Raw genomic sequence first — 25994 nt, 5'->3', positions numbered from 1 at the left:
CAGGAACAGTCAGTCTTTTCATTGAGCTGTCTGGACATGATGAATGGAGCGAAACATGGAAATGCCCATCTCTTCCGCGTCATTCATCAGCCGCGCACACAGATAAGGAAAGTTTATGAAGAGAATTAGTTCTGAATATGGTTCTAATGAGGTCATCATTTATTTTCGGCTGAACAGGGAAAAAATGGATTGTTTTATAACCGATCCCGACCCTTCCCCCCCCCCCGTTCCAAATGTTCGGTACGGAAGTGGCCGCCTTGGAAATGAAAAATGGCTCGACTTAGTTTACGCTGAGCTGAAGTGTGAGTAAATGTTTGTTGTGTTTTAATAGACATGTCTTCATCTGGATCTGTTCGATCTCTCTCTCCATGCAGATTGAAAACCTGCAGGAACAGCTGAAGGATAAAGAGAAGCAGATGAACAGTTTGAAGGAGCGTGTCAAATCCCTGCAGGCTGACACTTCAAACACTGATACGGCTCTCACGACGCTGGAGGAGGCCTTGGCTGAGAAGGTGGACACACACACGCACACACACACACACACACGCACACACACACACACACACACACACACACACACACACACACACACACACACACACACACACTGTTAAGCTTTATTTTTGAGAACCCCTATAGACACGATAGTTTTCATTGTGAGAGTGATATTTACTCTATAATTTACCACCGTACTTTACCGAAATCAATTGAAATGATTTGATTTGATTTATGAGCCGTTCAGGCTGTGAGGAACACTTCACATATCCTCTTAAGTCAGTTTTTGACATGTTTCTCCATATTTCTGAAGACTTGTTTATAGCCACCAAATTCACTTTACTCTTTAGATGTGCCGTCATTATATTATGTTCCTTTTTAAAGGGACAGGTCACCCCGAAATGAATATTCTGTCATCATTTTCCAAATCTGTATACATTTCTTTGTTCTGCTGAACACAGAGAAAAACATTTGGAAGAATGCTTGGAACCAAACAGTTTTTCTCCACCACAGACTACCATACTAAGAAAAATGCTTTATAAATGTCTTTGTTCTGTTGAACACAAAATAAGATATTCACAAAAATGTAGGAAATCAAACTTTTGACTACCATTGTGATTTTTCCTACTATGGGAGTGAATGGGGGTCCAAGAACTGTTTGGTTACAAGCATCCGTCCAAATATCTTTCTCTGTGTTCATCAGAACCAAGTAATGTTTACAGATTTGGAACAGCTCGAGGGTGAGTAATGATCTTGGTTGAACGGTCCCTTTAAGTTCACTCATTTTCAGGTTGCATCATGTTGACGGAGAGGGTGGGAGTGTTAAACAATAGGTTTTTATTAGATGCGTTTTATATATGTCTTATACAGTACGTTCTGGTAAAGCACAGCGCTCAGAGACACGAGTTCACAGGTGACGTGTAGATCAGAGTTGCAGAACACGAGAATCGTTGAGCGTGTGCGTGTGTGTGCGTGTGTGTGTGTGTGTGTGTGCGTGCGTGTGCGTGTGTGCGTGTGCGTGCGTGTGTGTGCGTGTGTGTGTGTGCGTGCGTGCGTGCGTGCGTGCGCGTGTGTGCGTGTGCGTGTGTGTGCGTGTGTGCGTGCGCGTGTGTGTGTGTGTGTGTGTGTTCGTGACGGTTGTGAAGATTGCTCTGTCATACACCCTTATGTTAGGATTCAGTCATTCTCAAACTACGCTTGACCTCCCAGCGAGAGTACAGATCTGTGGGTCAATCCCTGTCACTTCTCATCAACTCTACCTCAGCAACTTAACGTGTGTGTGTGGATCAGGCCACGAGCATTTTATATTGTGTGTGTGTCTTCGACTGTTTAACTTAACTTGCTGTTTCTTTTAGACTTAGATTGTCTGTAGACAGTAAAAGTTGCAGAACAGAAATTGCTGGTATAACTTTTGCTAAGTCTTAAAATGAAATTCTGTCTTGTCATGTTGTTTGAAACATGTATACGACTCTATCCTCTATGGGACACAAAATAATTTGAGTATTGACTTAGTGGTTTTATATTCAAGCAATGAAAGTCAATAGGGATCAGTGTTGTTTGGTTACCAACATTCTTCATATCTTCTTTTGTGTTCTACATTAGAAAGTAAGTCATACCGGTTTGAAATGACATGAGGGTGAATAATTGATGAAATCAATTTCTTTATTGGGTGAACTATCACTTTTTGAACCATTTTACATATTGATGTACACATGCGGTTAGCTTAATTCTGCAACCCATCAAAACGCTGAAAGGTTCAGTTCATGAGCATCCAGAGCGCCGCTGTTCTCAGAACCAACATCCTGCAGCCGCCCCACACCCACCCCTGAACTCCATCTCATGAATATAAATGAGCGGCCCCAGCGGTTATTAGCATTGTCTTATGTGTCTGCAGTTTAGCGGTGATCTGCCGTTCGGCTTTCCCCATCTCTCACATACCCTCACGCCCCAAGGTTTGGCCGTCCTTTTCTTCCCCGGCCTCAGCAGCATGGCGGCCAGCCGAGTGATGAAAATTAACTTTGTCAGCCGTTTGCGTCTCTGAGCTCTGGCTCTCCACCGATGCGTATTGCCGGACGCACATACTCATGCATACATGCTCACGTCCAAATTTCTATGCTACGTTCTCTCACGCTGACGTTTGCTGACCGCTTCTGTCCTTTGCTACCTAGACGGCCTCGATTTTCCATTTCACACACCTTGGCCGGCATACGATGCACATTCATGTGCTTGCGGCCGACCCAGGATGCATCTGGTGCTTAACGTGACGGAGAGAGAGTTAGTTGGCACAGGGATGAGCGGTCATGCTTAATGTCACAACTCGGCAAGGGTCGGCCAAGAACGTCGACTCAGGAGAGTGAAATACAGCCTCCGTGGTGAGAAAGGCAAAGCAGGCCTGAAAAAGAAGCATGTTATTAATGTCCGGTTCGGCCGCTCGGTGTGTGAGTTTTGGCCGGTGCGGGTGCGAATGTGCTGGAGGCTGATGCTCTCCATGATTCCAGCTGCCTCTTTCACAGACCATCGACTGTAAACACGAGCCAGGCCAGAACTCCTTTTCAGACCTCTTATTGTTTCAGATTAGTTCTCTCTCTCTCTTTTTAGAATGAATAAAGGTGTTGTTTTAAGTGTGCTGTTATAGTAGCCGTTCACTCTTGGGTAGCTCCACCAGAAAGGGCAACATCACATCAGACTTATTTTTGCTAAAGTTACGTCCAATTTCTTCAAGCTGCCATTCTGCGGCCAAATCCTGCAACACCTCGCCAGAGCTGACAGGTGTGAAATTAATGGATTGTGCACGCAAATTCATTCATTCAAAAATGTTCCACTAGCTGTGTGGAGGTATAGTAGGGAATGAAGGGATTGGGTTTTCTGTGTTTTGACTCCAACAGGTGTCGGCCCACCTCGTTTTTGGGTAAATATAGCAGCCACAATGTGAAAATAGACCAAACGTAGTTCCTACTTCCTTTGCTCTGATTTTCATTTTTGATGGTTGTGAACACCATTATTATACCATATTCACATTTTTTGCTACAGTCTAAGATTGGGAAAGCTACTACAGTACTTGCGTCTAAACCATGTATAAAGTGGTTGAATGGGTGTTGACAGTAACCAAAGTTTTTATGCTCAGATTAATTTTTATTGTGGTACCAAAACTGAAGTGGTTTTTGTGTATTGTACTCCTACTTTGGGGTAAATCAAATCATAGATCAGACTTGTCATTTATTGCCTCTCTAAACTTAACAGCTTTTGTCCTTGAAGTCCATTTAAACACAGAGACTTTACAACTTAACAGCTGATTTCTTAAAGCGATAGTTCACGCAAAAATGAAAACTATGTCATCATTTACTCACCCTCTTGTCATTTGAAACCTGTTTGGCTTTCTTTCTTTCACAGAACACAAAAGAAGATATTTTGAAGAAAGTTTGTAACCGAACAGCGCCGACACCCATTCACTTCTATTGTATGGACACAAAACCAATGCAAGTGAATGGGTGCCGGTTAACGACATTCTTCAAAATATCTTCTTTCAAAATATCACTTCAAGGGGTGCTGTCAAAACTCACACACAACGCATCGTCCGCATGCACATATAAAAACTTGTAAGAAGATACAGCATATCTGTCTCATGTATTCTGGATCATACATGTAGCATGGACGTTCCTTGTTTGTGATGTTTGTAGGAGCGTATCATCGAGCGGCTGAAGGAGCAGAGGGACAGAGATGAGAGGGAGAAGAGCGAAGAACTCGATAGCAACAAGAAAGAACTCAAGGAACTTAAGGAGAAGGTCAGCTTACTGCAGGGAGACCTGTCCGATCGAGAGGTGAGCAGTATAAAACCTGCCCGACACAGTTTGGACTGTCGGTGTGAATAACTCGCATCCTGTCGAGGTGCACAATTATTTCTAAAAGTTGAATTTATGATTTTTATGACCGATGAGAAAACCGATGCTGGTACCATTGATTTTTAATGAAGGAGGTGTGCAAACTGCATCAAGGTACCAAAATATCATAGTGACGTGAGGAGGGGTCTTTTCACCCGGACACTCAAATTTAGTCCACATTGTCAACATGATTGTCTGTGTTGATGGCTATTATACAAGAAGTGTCATCTGACTTATTGCACATTCGCTCTGGGATTTGCATATTACTCGGATATTCTTTCTTGAATCATAACCTGAACTCACAGCTAAAGTTAACGTAAATCTCTGCTTATAGGAGAAATCAAATTAAAAGCAAATAAGAAAGGTATAAATGTCAAATGAAACAATTCTTCATTTACAGCCTCACATTTTCTTTTAGGCGAAGTTGTTGTAGTTTTTTAGCAAATGTTTTACAATGAATTGTAGCCATTGTGCGTTTATTTACGATACGCAGATTGCTTGTGTTTGTAACGCCAGTCGTTTGAAAGGTTTTGGCAGCTCACATGCAACTAACCAACAGACAAACATCTTCGAGGCGACCGGCCGAATGCTGAGGTTGTGCGTTTGTAATGCAATAATCCTCTCTGTGTCACGCTGGGATTATAGAGGTTGAAACTGATCCCGGGACAGCATTAAAGAGCATCTATCAATCATAGAAAACAGCGTTGCGGCGTTTCACAACCTTTTGTTTTACAAAGAGCACCGTTTAGCCACAAATGAATCATCATTTGCGTAAACTGTGCTTGGAATCGTGAATCAGTTAATCCGGTTCTCAAAACCAGTCTGAACATTTTTAAACTGGTCTGGTCAAAGACGTGAATACTGACGTCGGTCATTGTATGGCTTAGAAAGGCTTGTAATATAATGCTACATTTTACATCATTTTATGATGCTTTTGTGTCCCGTTTCAAAAAAGCTCCAGTCCCCGTTCACTGTAATTGTAACTGCACAATTATGTAAATCTACTTTTTGGTTCCACAGACAAAGAAAGTCATACAGCTTTGTGAAGACAGTAAGCAGAGACGGCAACAAATCAAAATATTTTTAAGTGCCCCCTAGAACCTCCCCGATCCTTGAACCTCCTGGTTTGGGAAGCGCTGCAGGTTTGGCGATGAAGACAGGCCGATCCACACAACCCCAGAGGAGCTGTAGTGATGAGAACATGCGGGACCCACAGCACTGTCATTCCTGCGTGTGTGTGCGTACACGACAGGAAGATAGATGAAGGGTTCTCAATGTGAGGGAACGACCCCTCCCCGAGAGCCACCATTCATTTCTCTTGCTGTCTTCGCTCGCTCGTTCACTTTTTTTTGCGTGCCTTTCTTGTTTTCCCTTTCTTTCTAGCGTTTCATTCGATAAGGCTAACATCTCCTCCATAGACAGGCCTTTAAATCAATATTAACGACACGTCGGCTTTTCCCTGAGTTCTGCGTCTGTGGCTATTTTATTATTCAGGTTATTCTTGTTTGCTGTGATCTGCGCATTCCTCTCCGCCGTCTGCGTCGGGTACGCGGGTGATGCGCGGCCCGCCACTTAACCACTTCCTCGCTCGCCCCCATACGCGCCCTCTCACGCACCGTATTAAGTTCTCGCTCAGATCCTTCATTTCTTCTTTTGTTTCACCTGCAGAGATTTTGTTTCCCAACTTTCTTTTTCTCTCACCTTGCTTTCAGAATATGACAGACATCTCGGTAGCATGGGGGTGAATTCACAATTCATGATCGCTTCACAAAATTTGTGTCGGTATGCTTGTGAGAATGAGATTTTTAACAGTACGGTAATGATCATTTAGGAGGAGGAAAGTGAAAAAAAGCATTAAAATGCCCTAAAACACTTTCTTGAAAAAAATTTAGAATTCCTTATTCTTACCTCTGGGCTGAACTTTGACCTGGACATGTTTCTCACAGGTTTCGTGACCTTTACCCATGTATTTACCACGTGTAGCTCAACACGCTAACATCCCACATAATTGCGTTGGATCGCAGCTGACATGCGTTCAGCAGTGCCCCATTGCTCAGCCGTTTCTCCCTCATTGTGTTGGTTCTGAGGGATGACCTCTTGATTCCCGGCGCTCTCGGCCTCCCCGCGCTCTAATCACAAAGCGCGGAGTCCAGCACATCCCATCGTTCCCTTTTTCTGTTTTCTTTACCAACGCGAGAGAACGCGGGGCGGCAGTATGAACATTAAATGTGTATTCTTGGTCTGCGGACTCCAGTCGAGTGTGAAATTGTGGGGCTCTCCGGCTGTAAGCGGAAACTGGAGGAAAGGCCTCATGGATGGAGGGCTGCAGTTTTAAGACTCGCCTTAGCAAAACAGAGAACTGATGTACAGCATATGTGTGCCGCACATGAGGAGACCTCATTTAAAAGCAATATTTGTGATATCGATGTAATGTAACTATTGTTATTCTACAAGGTTTTTCTGTTTGATATTTCATCATGATTGTTTGCCAGACCCGTTTTGTCGTAAATGAATAGTTCACCTCAAAGTTACACTGCTGTCATTTTACATTTTTCTTTCGTAGAACAAATGTATTTCCCAGAAAATTCGATGAATGACAACTGGAGTTTTTTTAACCTTGCAAGAGACACAAAAGCACAATAAAAGTATCATAAGTGGTCCGTGTAATCTGTGTTCTATAGTCCATGTCTAATAAAATCAAACCACAACTTGGTAGGAAACAAAGTCTGTCTTTATTTACAGTCGTTTCAAGCCTATCTGTCATTTTTTTATATTTAATGCATTTAACAGATCCAAAGCGACTTAAAGGGTATATAAGTATTTGTGTTCTCTTGGAATTGAACCCACAATTTCGTTTTTTTTCTAACACAATGCACTTAATTGACCTACAGGAACGCATTTCTTTCGTCCGCAGAAAACATTACAAAAATAATTTTGGGAAGATCTATTCCTTTAAACGTATGAATCTTATTACGCCGCTGCCGAAATCAGGTCCACGTTATTCGGTCATCGACTCGCGTCTCTTTGATTGCATGTTTGTAAACAAATTAGCATTTGAAAAACGAACGAAGAAAGATGTCACATGGCAATTTGTCTTGGCTCTTCTGCTTCCTGTTGTCGAAATTGGCTTGAAACTGCCGGCCGGGGTTGCGATCAGAACATTTACATGTGTTTGTGCTCAGGTTGTTTCGATGCAATCAGGGACCGTGGCATGACGTTAGCAAAACCTCGTGCTGCTTGTGATTAGCCGTTTTCTCTGATCCCCGATCAGCTGCATCAAGAGATGGATTGTTGAATAAGTGCTCTACATCAGTAACTGATTGAACCTCTCTGTCCCCCAGGCCTCTCTGTTGGACCTGAAGGAGCACGCCTCGTCCCTGGCGTCCTCTGGACTGAAGAAGGACTCCAAGCTGAAGAGTCTCGAAATCGCTCTCGAGCAGAAGAGGGAGGAATGCACCAAATTCGAGAGTCAACTTAAAAAGGTGAGACAGGCACTTTGACGGAACTGAAGCATCACAGCAAATGCTGCAAGTCGTCCCATCAGCGGACCAAGAGCGCGTAACAAGCTATTACGGTGACTGACAACCTGTTAGCAACACTCTGACATCGTTTGAAACCATGACAGTGAGCTGAGTGTTTACTCAAGTGCCATTTACCTGTCAAATGACGGACGGGAAGATATTATCCCTGTTTCAAATGAACCCAAAAGCATCCTAGTGACCAACTTAATCTGAAACACGGAGAATTAGCTTCAGTTAGCGCATCCTTTGTCTCCTTACTTCCTGTTTCCTCTCTCTTTTTGCTTGAATATATTTCAATGTATCACCCAGTTCTTTTCTCTTACCCCGACCCTTTCTGTTTCTCTTTCCAAAAGCTTTCTGAGCTCATGTCAGGCCATCCCTCCAATCTTGTAAGTGCATCTTTGTGGAAAAAGCTTCCCTTCTCTAGTCGTGTATGTGTGTGTGAACAAGGCAGCGCAAGATTGTGATAAATGCATGAGCGGAGCTTTGCTTGCATGAGCTCACAGCTTATCTGAAGTTTAGTTTTGTGTGTATGTGAGATCGAGAGGATATGTTCGGCAGCTAGCGGAGTCTCCGAGCGTTCTAAGATGTGCTTGCATGAGATCTTTCCTTATCTAAGGCTTGAGAGTGATGATCTTGTGTGCTTTGATGTTCCTCCGCAGCGGATTTAGCGGCGTGTGCGTGAGCTTATGTCTGTCGAGCTGTGCACGTGCTTCAGTCATTAAAAAAATGTGCCAATGCATATCATTTATGATATTTTTCTTTAAAGAAGCGGTTCATTCAAGTCCGTCTGTCTAGTTTCTACCTTCTTTCTTTGTTTGTTGTAGATGAACTCTTCCTTTAAGTATTTATCAGCTTTGGTTTTTCAGACTGCATGAAACGAAAGGTAAATGTAATTCCGCTCCGAACTATAGTGTGGATCCGTCACCCTCACATGTACACATACACATGACATGGCTCGATGAGAAGACCTGGGTCGCATCATCCGTTCCAAGAGTAATGAAATCTCTGGCAGCGTGTGTACATCTGTGTTCGCGCGGGGCCTCGTATAAAAGCAGTGAAAGTGAAGGGCTGTTGACAGCTCCGCGGGCGTCTGCTCTGATTGGATGAGACAGAGAAAGGGCGGGGGACTCGGCTGTCCCCGTGTGACCGTCAGGAGTGCACGCCAACGGTGTCAGCGCAGCGTCAGAAATGAGAACAGACGTGCCACCAAGACACCCAACCCTGTACACGATACACAAAACCAACCAAGTCCCCGGCGTACTTCCATGTGTGGAGACACACGAAAACGTATTCTTGTATTCACACATGCAGATTAACATCGATCAACGGCGGGGTGTTTTCTCACAAGGACGTTTATAGGTCGTGCAAGTCAGTGCAGACGCACATAAACACAGCAGCCAGCGCGTTGTTTTCACGAAGACGTTCTGATATCTTGCCCAGCCAAACATACAGAGGCACGTAAAGGTTATTAAACAACATTATTAAACCACATTTCCCACAATCCAGTGTTTAATGTCGGTACACTGGCTGCTCCTCTGAGACGCGGTGCCGAATGGATGGGCCGCTCTGATGTTCCAATACCAACATTTTGCACAAAGCTTACGGGCAGACACGGTGGGTTTGACATCCCGCTAATAACTGCACTAATGCAAGTTATTTCCTACCCGGTCTGTCTGTCTCTAACTGTCCTCTGTTCACGTTCCTCAACATGTCTCATTTAACATAAAGCACATTGATAAAGAAATTGATTAGTTCTCAAAACACACAGTAAAAGCATCCCGCCAGGAATGAACGGGTAACTGGGATCTCTCTTTAACCATGTTTAGGCCATGACGTGTTGCTAACTTGCCTGTGTTATTTGTGTGTAATGTATTTTCACACAAACCTCCATTTCTTCGGGCCTAGCCATGCACGCTCATACCCGCAAGCTGGTCCGTCCACAGTTGACAAGTTCTTGGCGGTCGGAGTGGAAACCTACTCAACCTCAGTCCCAGACTTTAATGAAGCTAATTAGTGGGGCCTAAACGTCACCTTCAAATATTATCCCCAGTAAAGCAGAACAGTCTTTCACCTCGTGCCAGAAGAGACCTGCAGACTGCGGCGGCCCAGACTGTACTGTACGTCTTTTTCCTACACCCGAGTGCAACACAACATACTTTTAGCAAGTAATTTGTCTTTGAATGTCCGGTGGATGAAATTTAGCACTATCTAGTGGTGAGGTTATGAATTGCAACCAACGGCTCACTCCACCCCTCTCTTTCGAAACACTACGGTGGCTGGTACAGAACTAAGATGTCGTCATGTTTTTGTTTCTTTGCTGAAGGAGAAAACGTATTTACGAAACGCTCTGTGGAGCAGTTTGTCCGTTTAGGGCTTCTGTAGAAACAACATGGTGAATTCCATACAAGGGGACCCGCTATGTATGTAGAAAGAAACAGCTCATTCATAGGTAATAAAACAATAAGGCTTCATTATATACGGTCTTTATACACCTCTGAACACATAGTTATGTGTATTATATAGCAGTTTTGTCAATAGATCCTCCAAAAAATTACACACTGGACCTTTAAACTAAATAAGAGGTGATGGATTTTAGACCATCATTAATTAACTAAACATTTATTAAGCAAGATCAGTTTACTGTAGCTGATAAGCAAAGTTACTTAATATCTTAAGTTCTGCATTGTGCAATCTGCAAGTTTTTTTTGACTGATTTATGCTTAAAATCTGCATAAATCTGCAAAATCTGATGTTGAGATATTTTAATGGAAACCCGTTTTCATTTTAATTGACATATTTACCAAAAAAATTTCTTAAAATATTTAACTACAATGTTTTGCATTGTGCTTTCTGTTGTCTATGGTTTGGATAGCTTCAAACTATCTTTAATCGTGTTGCTCATTACCACAACACAGATCACGCACACACATGTACGCTCGCATGCAGACGTGATGTAAATAACACAGCTCTTCTCAGTTCGCTGTTGTCTGTTTGTGTTTTCACAGCAGACAGTTTTTTTTTAAGCAGGAAGACACCTGCGTCCTTTTAGAGGACTTTTATTATAGAGACATTACCACACTTACTCATTGTACCCGACTCCTTTTATTGTCTGGGGAAGAGAGTTGATTTACTTTTCATTAAAGCGGGTCTTTAAATGCCTGTAATGTCACTCATTATTTTGATGACTTCAGTATGATTGTGTTTCCACGCATCCACACGCACAACCTGGAATGAGACCGTATCCTGTTGTGATGTCATGGGGCTGCTTACACACAGACTGCAGGTGTGAGCGGGTGTCAGAACACACTCGCACACATTTCCTTACGGTTTCAACGTTTTGCTGCATGTAGGCGCAGTCAGCCGCAGTGGAGGCCCAGGCGAATGCTGGACTGTTGGATCGCATTGCCACACTCGAGCAGGAGGTGGCGCGCTACAAGGAGGATGCTGGGAAAGCACAGGCCGAGGTGGACCGACTGCTGGAGATCCTCCGAGAGATGGAGAATGAGAAGAACGACAAGGATCGCAAGATCAATGAGCTGGAGAGGTATATACACACATGTACTTTGCTTTTTAAATGGAGACACACCGCACACTTCTGTTGTTTTTATATTAAGCTAAAATGATTGTTTTTATTAAGAGCGAAAAACAAGTAAAAAAGTAATTTTCCAGTTGGGGACATACCAAAAGGGATGTTTTTTGTCAGATGTAACTGTTTTTTGGATGGTTTCTTTGCAAACCTCACACACTTAAGCTCATACGTGCATGCAATAAGAATAAACTTAAATGTCAAGTGTGTAATTTCTGTTCCTCTATTTTTGCAATTCGGTTTGGTATAAATAATTTGTGTTTTCAGCACTGTTATGGGTATATGGGTATAGACTTAAGTTCCCTGTTGTCTGTCTTTAAACACCAGCTATTTCACAAATTGTTCCTGACACAATGTACTTTATCGTTTCATGCTCAGCTCATGCTTGCTAGCCAAACGATCATTTCATTTGGTTCCTTCTTTTATTTCTGTGACTCCCACAAATCCATTTTCCATTTCCATCTAGCATGACGTCTAAGGCTTTTTCATATTACCATTGCAGGCCTTGGCATACTGTAAGAGTGTGTGTGTAATTGTGCTTATACCCCGACTAACAGATTGGGGATCATCCAGCTTCGGCCCTGCCCCAAATGACGCTGTTAATGTGGACTTGTGCACTTGGTCTGTGTGTATCTCTCTCTCTCTCACTCCTTTAGTCGCTGCCCTTCTCACCCACTCAGTCATCTCTTATCCTCCATTTATTTTGGCAGAAATGTCGAGATTTTTCTAAACTTGCAGGATATCTGGAGGCCGGCTTCAGCGTTCATCTCACAGCATTATAGGTTGTTGGTATGATCGTGAAGCACGTCTAATAGATGCGTAGATTGTAGATTTGGTTCTTATTTGTAACCAAGGTATGTTTTGTGTATTGTGATGTCATGTGAGCTGTGAACCTCTCTTTTGTAAGCTTCCCGTGTTTCCATTAATTTGAGAGCCAACTGATGATGTTACCACATTAGTTCCAACGGATATTTTAAACTTGTAGCAATCCATGAACACATCATTTGTCAATAAAATGTTTTTATTTGAAATAAGTTACAAATGGATTAGCTCAGCAATGCGCTTAAAATAGCGTCAGAATGTGCATCAACAGAACGTGCCATTAGTTTGTTTAATGATGGCTTATTCCCCTCAACCCCTTTTGCAAAACATGGGTGCGTGCTGCGTGTGCTTCTCCATTTCTGGATATGTTGGGTTTTCTGTCAGTGTGCCCCGGTGTAAACATCTGTTTTCGGCCTGTGTAATTGGACTAATTAATGTGAAGCAAATATGGACCCGTTTCTCATCTTGGCTTGCATAAATAAATAAAGAGATGAATAATTGAAATGGGCCTAAGTGTAAACACAGCGGAATGTGAGGAAGAATTTAAGAGGCGAGTTGGGCCTGGAGGTGAAGAGTCTTGGATGTGCTGGATGTTGATGTTGTGTACTGACAGAAGAGCACTCTTCAATGCCAAACGTAAGAGCCAACAGGCTAAAGAAGAGCCTGACATGGAAATGTATTTATTTGCTACATGGCTCTCGCAGTCGAACGCTGGCAACGGCTCGGCCCGTGGAAGTGTGTGTTGGGCGGATTTCTGTTGATTCATAAATATGAATCTGACTTGCGTTCGACGTCTCTCATGCTTTCTTAACCGATCTGTGTTAGGAGAGGATTAGAATAAAACAACCTCCATATGCTCGGCTCCATGCATCATTCATGCCGAGCATTTCTGAAATAAACGCGAGGCGCTACGAACTAATTACCGCTGAGAGCCGGGTTATGCTCTTGATACACATCAGGGAGTTGGGTTCCCAAAAACCTCCTGTTGTTCTCCGTGTCATAGCCTCAGAGGTTTGACTCTCGGTTCGGTTTTAACAGAAAGTTATTCAGACGCATCCTCTCGTCTTTAATCAAGACGCGAGTGGCAGGTAGAAGCGGCGCTTTCTGTTTTTCAGTCAGGATTACCTTTCTCGGTTAGAGATGGAGAAGCAAAGCCTCTTTTGGAGATCAGTGGTGCGGAGGCCGGGCTTGCGCAAAAATGCCTTCAAAGTCGCCGATAAATGGCAGAGGTTGAATTGGGGCACGGGGCCGAATTTATTTCATAAATTTGCAGGCAATTACGACGGATTGTAAAACTCACCGTTGGGAGAGAGCTATAATAAAAATAAGCATGCAACAAAGGAACTAAAAGCAAAAGCACGGAATGTGGAGTTGTGTTTCCATAGAAAATGTTCTTTTGCATGAAATAAAAGGCGACATGTACTATGGCAATGTAAATGCATCTATTTCCAATGAATATATTTGGCTATTTTTTGTTTTCTCATATGACTAATGATGTGTGTAGTAATGTGTCACATTTGCTCTGTTCCACAACCTGGCAAGCTGCTTAAAGAGACGTAAAAGTAAAACTTAATTAAGATGCATCGTTTTTGCCAAATTCTGCACGTGTTCTTGGGAGAGAAGATAATCCCACAATGCCATGCGACAAACCTTAGTGAAAAAATGCAAGATGAATGATGATTAGAAAGACTTCATACACAACAGTATAATCATAATTGAATGATCATGTGTATCTGTGTTGTTATGCTAATGACCTAACTAGTGACCAAAAAAAAAATAGTGATGCCAAACCAGAGGGAATCAGCTTGCTACGTTTTGCAACCGAACATTTCTGACGCTGTCGTCACGTTTGTGAGTCTCGCTCTCCGTGTATGAAAAGCGTCATGCACTGTTAACATGCTGTCTTTAAATCTTAACTCAAGTCACTCTGTCTCTCTTCACCACTTTTTCTTTCTTTCTCTCACTGGAATGCTGTGTCTTCTTTCCAGTCTGGCTTCAAGGTGAGTATGCCTGCTTTCCTCGGCCACGTTTCTTTCAACAGAATGCACTTCCTCAGGTTGTAAATGCGTTTAGCACTGATTTACTAAAGTGAATAGTGAATGATTCAAATTCTTTCTTACTGTAGACACAGTTTGATGAAAGTCACACGGGTTTGGAATTACGTGATTTTGGGAAAGTGATGACAGAACTTTCCAGCGAGGTGAGGTATTCTTAAAACATGGCCCAAAAATTGCTCAGATTGTTTAAGGACACTTTTAAGTGCCTGAGATCTGTGTTTTCGGGGGGCGGTTTGGGAAAACGGTATCTGCTACTTGGGGAGAATAATTCGGCTGATGATTGTGGTGTGGTGGTGCCCTTGGGCGATGCACTTAACCCCAATTTGCTGTCGTTGCCTCCTTCACTCCCTTTGGACTCCCTTCTAAAGTTTCTGTGGAAAAAAGCGAAATTGCTGTGACCTGAATTGATTAAAGGTTGAAAGAAAGGAATGAGGAAACCAGGTGGGGTCAGGCAGGCGCTGCAAACAGAAGAGCTTGTCTTATTAATGCATGTCAGCGTACCTGTGAGGTCTTCAGAGACGCAGCGAAAGAAGCAAAGAACCTTCGTTAAACGCGCTAGCTCGACAGCTCGACGAGAATAGGGACGTGGGAAAATGAGAAATGAGGAGACCATCAGCGACTCCTTGCAGATCTTTTAATTGGAGAGGGAAAAAATGGAGTTGAGTCTTTTGCCAGGCGCACAATACAGATCCCTTTCCCGTTCACACTCGCCTTGTTTATCACAGTTATTACTTTGCGTTTCTTTCTAGATTTGTCAGGTTTTTATATTTCCCCCTGTTGTAACTCTCCTAGAAAACAAGCGCGATGTTACAGGAAAGCTTCACAGAAGTGTCATTCTCTCGCTGCCTTCTCCTCTTTGTTTTTTGCCTTTTTGATGTATTCTCTGGAAGTCAGCAACACAACAAACAGGGCCGATTTGATATCTCCCCCACATCAAGGGCTGAGGCGTAATGAAAAGAAATCCGTGACATGCTGAAATGAATTTTCCCCAGTGTTACGCGTTTGCTTCTGAGCTCCGGGGCCTCTTGATTTACTCGACAAATGCTTGACAATAAATGTGATGTGTGCCGGTCCCTGAAGTATAGACGCTTCCTGACATTCCTCTGTCTCTCTCTCTTTTTATTTCTTGTTTTGTCCCTGTTTTTTCTGTCTCACTGTCTCTCTGTTTTTTTTTCTGTCTCATTCTCTGTTTTGTTCTTGTGCCTTATTGGCATGACAAATACTTGTACGTTCATTTTTCCAAAGCACTTGCAGCTTATCGGCCCCAAAATTCAACATAAACAGTGCAGTGCAAAACAACATGCATCAATTCAGAACGAAAAGGCAAAATATGGAATGTTTTTTAATATAGATATTATAAGAATAAGAATTTGTCACAGTAAATGAAAAAGGTAAAAGAAAGTATATTAATAATATGAAGAGTTTGGTTCCAAAATGAGATAACTCTGTTTATAAAAAAAATCAAAAATCGTGTTTTTATGATGTCATCATGTTTTTATTGTGTTTTATTGTGTTAGTTAGCTGTATTTTTTTGTTATTATGGCCTAAATCAAAACAAACCAACTGCAGTTTGATTGATATTAATAAACATGAAAATAAACATGATTTTTGAAAAGTTTGAATCTCGATTTGGAACCAAACTCTTCATATATAGTATAAAAGGTATAATAATATAAATTGTATAATAGTATAAAAGATATAATGAGAAGTAACTGTTAAAAACTTTCTGTCATTTGGAGTATAAGTTCTCCTTATTTTCTCCACTCCTTCCAAATTCTCGTCGTTGTTCCCTCTTAAATTTTCTTTCTTTAAATTTAAGCAATTGAAGTTATCTACTTATTTCTCCTCCACATGTTAAGGAGCTCATTTTATTGCGGGCGGCTGTTTTTCTGCTTGTCCACAGTAAGCCTCCGTTCCAGCAACAGGTGAAGGGCACGGTTCCACACAGACACGGAGGTCTGCGCCTGCGATACACTCGGCTGTGAGAACACCTCCGCCTTTCTGTTATATCTGCGTGCTTTCCAGTTACCTTTGGCTGGCCTGGCCCGAAGGCCGGCCGCATAATTAACTAGATTAGTCAAGGGCCGTCCCTAAAGACCGCTCCACGCGCCACGTACCGGACGGATGCCGGCGAGCAGGATGGTACGCGAGCGAGGTGGGGACACCCTGTCGTGCACCTGGCCGCGGATCACTCTCTTGGCCGTCTCGGAAGCCAAACTCTATTAGACATGAAAAGTTAGCGCTCACCGCAGACAGAAACGTGGAAATGAACCCCGCTATCACGTAGCGGCCTGAAGGAGCAGCTCCTGCCAGCTTTCCTTCACCTGCTGCTGGAAAACGACCGCAGTCGGCGCATTTCCTGAATTTTATTAGTCACGAGCTTACAGACGGACATACTCGGCCAGTATAAAGACACGTGGCGGTTAAAGGATGATTGCGAAGGGGATGAGGAACGGAGTAAACATGGGCACTCAAACATTTTCCGAGCAAGTCTTTGATAGCGTTCCACCCCCTCGTGTGTTGGTCAAACAGGTCACGGCTGTGATAAACAGAGAGGTCCACGTCCTCAGTCAACCTTTTGATGTTTACTCCATCTAAAAGTGTTAGTGTGGGCACAGGCTTGTGCTATTCTGTCAGCACGCTTGAAAAATGGATTCAAAACGTGGGACCAAAAGGCTTTGGATGAAAATGGCGAGCTGTAACCATCTCCAGCCTTTAGTGTTGAACAGGCCACTCATAAACACGCATTGGCTCTGTAACATAAGTCTTTCTGTTTTCCACCCATAACGGCGTGATGGATTTATTTCTTCAACATCAATTTCCATCTGCATTCATCTCAAAATCGCACCCAATTTTACCTTCGGGTCTCGTTTAGTGTTATTATGTGTCAGGTGCGATTTGAACCTTGCAATAACGTTTGTTTTAATGCCCAACGGGCCTCATTTCTCCCGTTAAGTGACCGCAGAATGAAATTGTTTAGAAATGTAGGAACACGTTGAAAGAGCGATACTGTATTTTCAGAACTCGCATACTGGAGATGACTCTTTCGTCTTTGAGTTCCTTTGTTTTCTTTTTCTTACATGTTAGATGACCTCGCAACAGCGGTCATCGAACAACAACAACGTTTGCTTTCGGCCTTGGACACGCGCCATGCCTCGGCGTGGCATTGGCCTGTCGACAAGGACGCTCTCGTCCCTGAGGCATAATTTGGCGAAGCAGGAAGTGCTAATGCAAACGCGAGAGGTTTTTTATTTGTTTTTCGAGAGGTGTTTACTAGATGTACGTTTCAAAGGCTTCATTATGCTCGCGTTCGAAACATCTTTATAGTCCAAAGTTAACAGACTATCTGATGTTTGTTCGCACTCTCCAGCCAATATCTTGAGAATTTCAAAGCGCTTTCAAGCCATACCCTGTAAACATTGCCTGAAGCCGTCTCGGATATGAATTATTAATTTCGAGATCTGGACCAAAATAACAAATTCATATTTTTGATGGCATTCCAGAGTTCGAGCACCGTGAAAATAAGATTCATTAAAAAGCGCGAGGTTAGCCAGGAATGTAGAGAATTATCCGCAAAGAAAATGTTTAACCAAGTAACTCTTTATGATCGTGCTCATTTTGGTCTCAACATTGCTTGCTAACTCCTTGATGTACGTTGTGGGGTTTTTCTGATCAAAACGAGACAAACAGAACACTGTCAGGATCGTGCAAAAACGTGTTTTCTTTCTCAAGGTAAACTGCCCTGTCATTAGTTTTTTTCATGAATGTAGTTTGAAGCCACACTGGCATATATTTATATGGGCAATAATGCAGTACAAAGGATAGATGATGGCATAGAGTTGTGCGGTACATGTTTTATTTAGAGGAGAGGAAAATGTTGGTACTGGAAAAGGCTAAAGAAAGAAAGCATTCTCTCCGGCCTGTAAATGGGGTCTGTACGTTTGCACTTGGTTCACTATATAGAGACATTTCCATTGAGTTGTTTGTGTGTGTTTTTGCTGTTTTAACAGGAGAGTGGGATGGTCTCTTTAATGTCCCCTGTATTTAGATGATGTCGTTGTGTGCTTAGACAACTGATTTAGATTTCACTGGCACATATATGTACTTACACACAAACATCAACAGCCACTGCGTGCGTCAATGTTTTCCGTGTTTTTACATAGTAACTGTACTGTATGTGAAATGATCTGAAACTCCCTCGCAGATGTTGTTTTGTCTCTCGTATATTGAGGGGTCCCCAAAGTTTCCAGCCCGCAACCCCCAAAATAACAGTGACTGGAGATCCCCACTATCCTCTGAGGGGGTAAAGTATACAAACGTTGCGCCCAAATGCCCACATGCACCTATTCTACCCAAACACGCATAATGACAACACAAAAGAGCACAGTCTAACATAACACTATTTTATGGTTATTTACTCATTACTTGATGTTATACATAAAGTAAACTATGAACTATTACTACAGACGGTCGAATTTTATCAAACTGATTGGCGTGCCGATGGATGTGCCTCTTTTGGTACCTGAGGACGATGGCCGGTCTGACTGCGGCGCTTCTCCTCCGCTGGCCTCCCTGCGTTGTCTTTGGTCGATATTAATCAACAATTCATTTCGACGAATAAGAATAACCTAAACTTAAAGCCTGAAAAATAATCTGCGTGCACATGGGACTGTTTAACGTGGTGCTGTAAATGGACTTGCTGCGCCTAACCTAATGCGGTCGCTAATGTGGTTATTGTGACGTAACCGCCTCAGGGCTCACGATCGAGGGGGAGGAAATTCCTGAGGCTGATGGCTTTTTATTTGCCTGGTTTTATTTTTAACTTGACTAATACTATTATATTTTGTTACACTTATTGATTACATACGCTATTTCTCTTAATAAAAAGACGATTTCTGGAAATCATCTTTCGACCCCGCCCTCGCGGCCTTGCGACCCCCACTTCGGGAACCCCTCGTCTAGCATATCGACCAATGTTTTTGTATTTGTTTAAATAGGCAGTTATTGGAAACGGATCATGTTTTTTCCAGTTTCGACTAGTTTATGCTAAATCTGATTAACCAATGTTTTCCTTGCATAATTTGAGAGTGTTCCAGAAAGCATCTTAAATATCTTATTCATTTTATGCCATAACGTTTCTTTGTTTTACATTCTTTAAAATCCTGAGACTGTGTGTATTTCCAGCTTTAAATTAGATTTCGAATCCCACGTTTCAATGTGGTTACGGATTTTTGGATCCGTCTGTATATATCATAGCTTTTTTGTATGTGTAAGTTTGTGTGGTTTAGCGGTTCACTGTTGTACTTATAGGCGTACAGCAGAAATATTCGTTAAATAATCTTTAGAAAATAGGCCTTAAACTTGCAGGATGGGACGGATTAGAATCCAGCACTGCACTTTTGGGCTGAATGACGAGACTGGAACGTATGCTGTGAATATTGACCTGACAAAACCTGAAGTGCATTAGTTTTGTCCCCTTCTGCAAGGTTTGCAGATCATGTTTTTGTGAAGAGCGGAGCGAAAGGTGTTCGATACCTATGAAAAAACACATATTGGAAAAAAGTTGCATAAATGTAATATGAATGGTTCAGCGTTGCATACCTGTGTGGTCATACATGTAGGCATTTGTCCCAATGTTTTAGGAATACAGCTACGACTGGTGAACTCTAAAGGCTAGATCCGATCTTATTGTTTCTTCTTATTGCTATAGAAATGTTTCCTCCGTGAACTCTCCATAATGGGGTTACCTATCCCATCACATCAAGCCTCAAATGGAGACGTATAAACATATAATCAAAACCCTGAATAAAGGGTTGGCGCACAAGACATAAAAACAGTCAGCTTCTTATTGGAAATGTAGCAGAGCCAAGCAGATGGCTTGGCCTCTTCTGGAAACGGCAAATAGGAACATTCCAGTATATTTATGACCTGTTGCACAAACTCCCTCGTGCAAGTCGTTTCTTTTTGCTTTGTTATAAAAAATAGCATTGAATGTTGGTCATGTTGTCTTCGAGATGGTTTTTTGACGGCGCAGCATCATTTTCTCCACGTTTCCAGTTACACGTTGGCCTTGGAAATTATTTGTGGCCGTTTTATTGCATTCTTTAGTTGCTATGAAATTAGGCTGTAATTAGTACCCTTGTTGGGAAACAGCCTAGTGGGTGTGTTACAGTAATATCGCTCTTAACCTCAAGCGTAGAGACATCAATAACGCTTGCAGAATGTTTTTAATCCGTACAATATTGCGATAGATGTCATACTAGTAGAGTTTCTCTCTTCATCACCTACAATCTGTCAACACATCCTGAGATTCTGCACGGCTGCACGTCGCATTCCTTGTGTTCTGTCCGGCTCTGTACCAGAGAGAATGGAAAAAATGAAATACAAACGCATATATGTCACCAGAATAACCTTAACCCTGAACCTATGTATTGCAGCTGTTTTCTGAGGAATGCTCGGATAGCTTCTTGCTCGTACCTGCAACCAGATCCAGAATTCTGCGGCTGTGGTCCGTCCAACACAGTGCTTTACTGTGCTCGAGACCGCTCGACCTGAAGAGTGATCAGGTTTTAGCGCGCAGTGGCTTGGCTTGCCTTCCAAACCTTGTTCGCCATCACCTCACTTCAGTGCACAAGCACTTTCACAAGGCACACCTTAGTTGGCACACGTATGCGTTGCTTGTCATAAACCATAAGCCCTCACAATAGGTCTTCATTTACGTTCCCGTATTATGTGTCTGTGGTGTCAGGGGGGCAGAAGGAGGTCTTTCCACAAGCCAGTGTTCTTTCTCATTTATAGACATTGGTGTTGGCACAGTCAGCGCTGCATCTGTTCTGCAGGGCAGAGGACTGGTGAGGCAAACAGGTTTTTTTCCTGATCAAGTCAAGATGGAGAATGGTAAGCGATCCTGACCACTGACGCTGCCAGTGCGCAATCCGCTCGTGGTGGCCACGTAAACAGGAAAACGACGCAAACGGTGACGTTCGTCGGGCCGAATGACCCCGGAACTCGATCGCGTTTGATACAGCGTCCATCTGCTATGATGTTCCTTTTATTTATTTATTCCTCTTCGGTTTTGCTTTGGGTTCTTGCGGGTTCTCATGCCATAGCAGAACAGGGAGGGTGCGGGGCGGTGGAGGATAATGAGAAAAATCCCAGAGCTAAAACACAAACATACTTCCTTTCATTTGTAACTCAGCTTGATCCGGAGAAATGGGTCTTGCTCTCTTTGTTATCATTTATGATATGCTCGATAGTTTTTAGCCAGATCTTCTCTCATTAGCCCTTCTGATCGCGCTTGATTGTGTGCATGTGTGCAAAGGCGAGAAAACAGATTTTTTTTATTTTGTTGTTTGAATTCAATTTGTAGGTTGTTGACATTAAAGTTGTACTGTACGTTATTGGTTATGCTTTCAAAATGAAATACTATTTACACTATTACAGTACTTTTTAGAGTGTAATGTTTTTAAAAGTAGCATTTTAAACAATCAGTATGCTGTATGCAACATTTAGCATATTAAAAGAAGCATGCTACATTATTGTCACATGACCTGGAATGTTTATTCCAGATTTGATCATTTTGCCTTTTTAATCTAATGTGATGTAAAAGTGTTCACAGTTTTATGAAATATTGAATGAAGAAGGACGGTTAAAAGTTCAAATGTCACAATGGAAGTGAATGGTATTGTGCACTGAATTGTGAGATACGGTGTGCCTCTGTGCCCTGATTTTGCACATTTTGGCCTTGGGTATTTTGGGTATTTGAATGAAAAAAAATTGTCAAGTTATGCAAAACTGGAGCGCTATTATATTATTTCAGAAATGTAGAACATTTTATATTGTACATATGGGAATTGGATACTACTCGAAGTCATTTCAAAAATATATATTTTTAATGAAATGTTGTTTTCTAATGAAAGTTATTGTTATGTGGGCACAATTATATTTTGTGTGCAATATTAATTTCAAACATTTAAGAATACACCTTGAAATTAAAAGATTTTTGAGATTATTAGAATTTGTGACTAGTACTGTAAATAGTACATGTATATATATAGCCGCGAAAAAAAGAAACCCGTTCAAAATTATTTTCAGTTTTTCTGTATTTACTACTTATGGTTATGTGTTTAGGTAAAATGATCATTTATGTTTCATTCTGTAAACTTCTAACAACATTTCTCCAAAATTTCCAATACAAATAATGGTGTCTTTTTAAATTTATTTGCAGAAAATGAAAATAACATCATCTTAATTTTTTCAGACCTCAAATACTGCAAAGAAAACAAGTTCAGATTCACTTTTAAGCAACACAAAAGTAATATTTGTACATGTATTTAGGAAAGGTTCATGTTCTCATGTGTCTTGTCATGCTGTCAGTCTGTGTGATGACTTCATGTCACTGCTGAGGTTTGATTTTGTTGAAATTCAACAGACACTGGACTGGAATGGACACAATACATCTAAAAATGCTGATTAAATGAAAATGAGGATTTTTCATCTGTCTGTGCATCTCTGAATGAAATCTGTTGTTGTGTGCCTGCAGGCACATGAAAGACCAAACAAAGAAAGTGTCCAACCTGAAGCACAAGGAGCAGGTGGAGAAGAGCAAGAACGCCCAGCTCATGGAAGAGGCCCGAAAGAGAGAGGACAACATCACCGAGAGTTCTCAACAGGTCAAGGTGAATCACACGTGACGTTTAAAAATAGAGGTTTATACACGGGCTATCCTAAATCTTAACGCATTATGACACTGGTGAACCTCTTAAAAGGCTCAGTGTCACACAAGAAGTCCAAAAGTTATTTACCATAGCTCAAATCTGTACAGTCCTTAAAGGTTTTTCCTCTTGCACTGCCTACAAATACATCATCTCTTCCGAGCTATCTGTCTTTTCTCATTTAAATAGGTTTAGATGTCAACTCTGGTGCCTCATTTGAGAATAGCTGAGATTCTTCTCAGGTACAGAGAGGTCTCACGTTTCTTCTCCCAGACCACATTCACGCATACCCTGACCTCGCGTCCTTCACCCATTGTGATGTTTGGATTTTAGGAAAAGAGAAAAGGAGAGATGGATGAGAGTTGAAATAGGACACGGGTGAAAATGATTGTTCGCCGCGACCACAGGATCCGTTTTGTAAGAGTGAATTATGGCTTTATGTTATTGAGGTAGAACAGCCAGTATCATTATGCAGGTATCAGCATGCAAGTCGTGATGTGTTCGAGCAGAATTACAAATACAAACTACTTCATCTAAGCGAACGTAACGGTCATCATATTGACTATTTTAGCCTCAGTTTGACAGGGGGGTTGAGACGGAGAAATCAGAAGAGGTTGGTGGTCTGTGGTGGCCGTTTCTGGCGTAGTGCGAGAGTCGGCACAAGAGCCAGAGTCAGCACTTCATGTCTGTGAGAATCTCTATGCAGAAAGTCCCAGTTTTATGGAGGGACTGTTTTTCCTCTTGGTCTCAGACCTCTGGACAACAATGGCACGGCGGCCCTCTCTTTGTTGTGGTTTGGGTATTTTTTCTGGCCACCGGTTTGATCTTTCGATCATTCTCCATTTTCACATTTTCCTTTTTCTGTGTCATGCCTCCACTGTTTTGATTCGAGTTCATATGCTTTATTTTTTGACAGCAGGATTGATGTGCTTTTGGGCTCCGACCTGTGGTACCCAGCGGCTGGCGTGTCTGCGCGTGCACGAGGACGCTTTGCGGTCGCTCAAAGCTCATTTATGACTCCGGGGCCCCAGCCCTCTCCGCGGGGTCACGTTGCCGTGAGCCCACATTGTGGCTTTTTCTCCCCAGTTCGAAGCGCCCTGATGCGGCTTTATCGTGGGCCTCGTCTAGGAAAGATGCTGGAAGCGGCAACAGCTGCGTCCTTCAGCCAAGATCATCAACCGCCACCTTCCCCCCACAAGCACGTCACGCTCCAACATTGAGGCCCGCGCATTAGAATAACTCTGAACTAATATCCACACGCTATTGGATACATTAGCCGTGTTTGGAAGGGGAACTGATTATTGTTGATGATTGGTATGGTTACAGCGGTCCCTATCCAATTGGTTGGTCAGGGTGAGCTGTAAGGGGTTATCCCGGGACGCCATTTAGATGGCCGCAGAGAGCTCTTTTTTAGCACAGCGCTGACCCTATACTAAAAGGGGCTTTTGTTACTTTTCAATCAATTAAAAGGTTGGAAGCCAGGGGTGGGATGCAGGGCGGTGGGTCGTGGTTGAGCACCAAACGTATTCAGTATAACAGCTATTGACTTTGGAGAAAGTTAGACGGTCAGATGGGTGGAACTACCCAACAGGCTCTTTTTTTAATTCTCTGTTTTTTGCTGGTGCCATGGTACAGATTCCATGTGATCAAACCATCGTACTAATTAAGACTTGCCTTTAGTTTCCATAGGAGGAACATATGGCGCCCAGGCGCAGAATGTTTGTGGAGAGATAGTCCAGAGTACGCGATGCGAGGACGAAACTGTGACCGCCGCCCTGCGTCGAACGTGACTTAAAGTTCTTCTCAATCACCCCTCTCCATTTTCATTTATCTCTTTAGTCTGATAAACTTAGTCTGGGATTTGGCACACGTCTGGGATTGATCAAATATCATCAGCTTGAAGAAATCAAGACTTGCGCTGGGAAACGGAGAGACGGATGGAGAAAGACGGCGGGGGAGAGAAGATGACATTATAATGAAGCCCAGTAAATACCTGTTTTACTGCGTGGTTGAGTCTGTTCCATTTTACAGCAGCGCCAAACGCCCTGATTCCCAGCATGCCTTGCGACCAGAAGGCCCGATCTCCAAATTGCCCGTTATTGAAAGTAGAGAGCGGGCCAAACATGGAAAGAGTTGGAAGGAAAATATAAATGTCAAGGTATTGAAAGCAGACTTGGTCATTCCCCACAGGTGCATTGTGTGCCGGCACATCACCAAGGCCATAAGCCATAGGTCTTATGTTTATAAGTCTCTCAGCCACTTTTATGTTCGGCACATGGTGATCTTTTGTGGTTGTAAACATCATCACTCAGATGCAGAGCGCTCATAGTGACACCTTTAGAGGGAGAGTATTTTTACAAGGTTTACGAGGTAGGGTTCACGCTTCTAAGTGTTCTTACAAGCACCAGTGGTCTTTTGTATTCGTGTAGAGTATTCATAGCGAAGTTTTCTGCATGCACTTGTATAAAGATTTATGTAGCAGGTTACACATCTGCATTTATGCCCCATCTCATTGGTCTTCCTCGTGCACACACACTTACAGGCAAATGAAAAGAGCCGACAGGTGAAGGCGACACGCTGGAGTTAATAAAGCCAAAGTGCTGCAGGCGGATCGTAGGTTTATGGTCCTTTTTAAACACGCAGATATAAAACAGTCAAACAGAAGCCTTTTATGACTGACTGGGTGGCTGCCGACGCTGCTTTCATTTGGAGGAACGTATTACTGTCCCTGGGGGGTGGACTTTTTATTCCTAAATGTCATTTTCTCAACTTGCAACATCAGACGGTTTGCAGTGCAGCATCACCAGTGGTCCTCAACTTTTGTAACGAAATGTAGTAACATTTTCAAATCTGTTGTTATTTACTATATGTATATATTTATTTATCAAGAATTAGCTAAATAGCCCAAAAAGTTATTG

The 25994-nt window shown here is 42.5% G+C and overlaps 1 protein-coding gene across 11 annotated transcripts in view; it reads left to right on the top strand.

Moving 5' to 3' along the window:
• Window positions 1-25994, top strand: part of erc1b (ELKS/RAB6-interacting/CAST family member 1b) — a 158860-nt gene that overhangs the window by 32743 nt on the left and 100123 nt on the right. For 4 of the 11 annotated variants that reach the window (XM_057323925.1, XM_057323920.1, XM_057323919.1 and 1 more), the window contains 7 exons: window positions 375-512; window positions 4173-4313; window positions 7715-7855; window positions 8248-8283; window positions 11248-11441; window positions 14294-14305; window positions 22905-23040. In XM_057323925.1, coding sequence (XP_057179908.1) covers window positions 375-512; window positions 4173-4313; window positions 7715-7855; window positions 8248-8283; window positions 11248-11441; window positions 14294-14305; window positions 22905-23040 — 798 coding nt within the window. The remainder of the gene's footprint in view (window positions 1-374; window positions 513-4172; window positions 4314-7714; window positions 7856-8247; window positions 8284-11247; window positions 11442-14293; window positions 14306-22904; window positions 23041-25994) is intronic. The other 7 variants (XM_057323923.1, XM_057323922.1, XM_057323926.1 and 4 more) reach the window with 3 other exon arrangements.

This window comes from Triplophysa rosa, linkage group LG24, assembly GCF_024868665.1.
Source record: "Triplophysa rosa linkage group LG24, Trosa_1v2, whole genome shotgun sequence".
NCBI classification, from domain to species: domain Eukaryota; kingdom Metazoa; phylum Chordata; class Actinopteri; order Cypriniformes; family Nemacheilidae; genus Triplophysa; species Triplophysa rosa.
The sequence above is the reverse complement of the archived record's forward strand: the minus strand, read 5'-3'. Positions and strand labels throughout refer to the sequence as shown.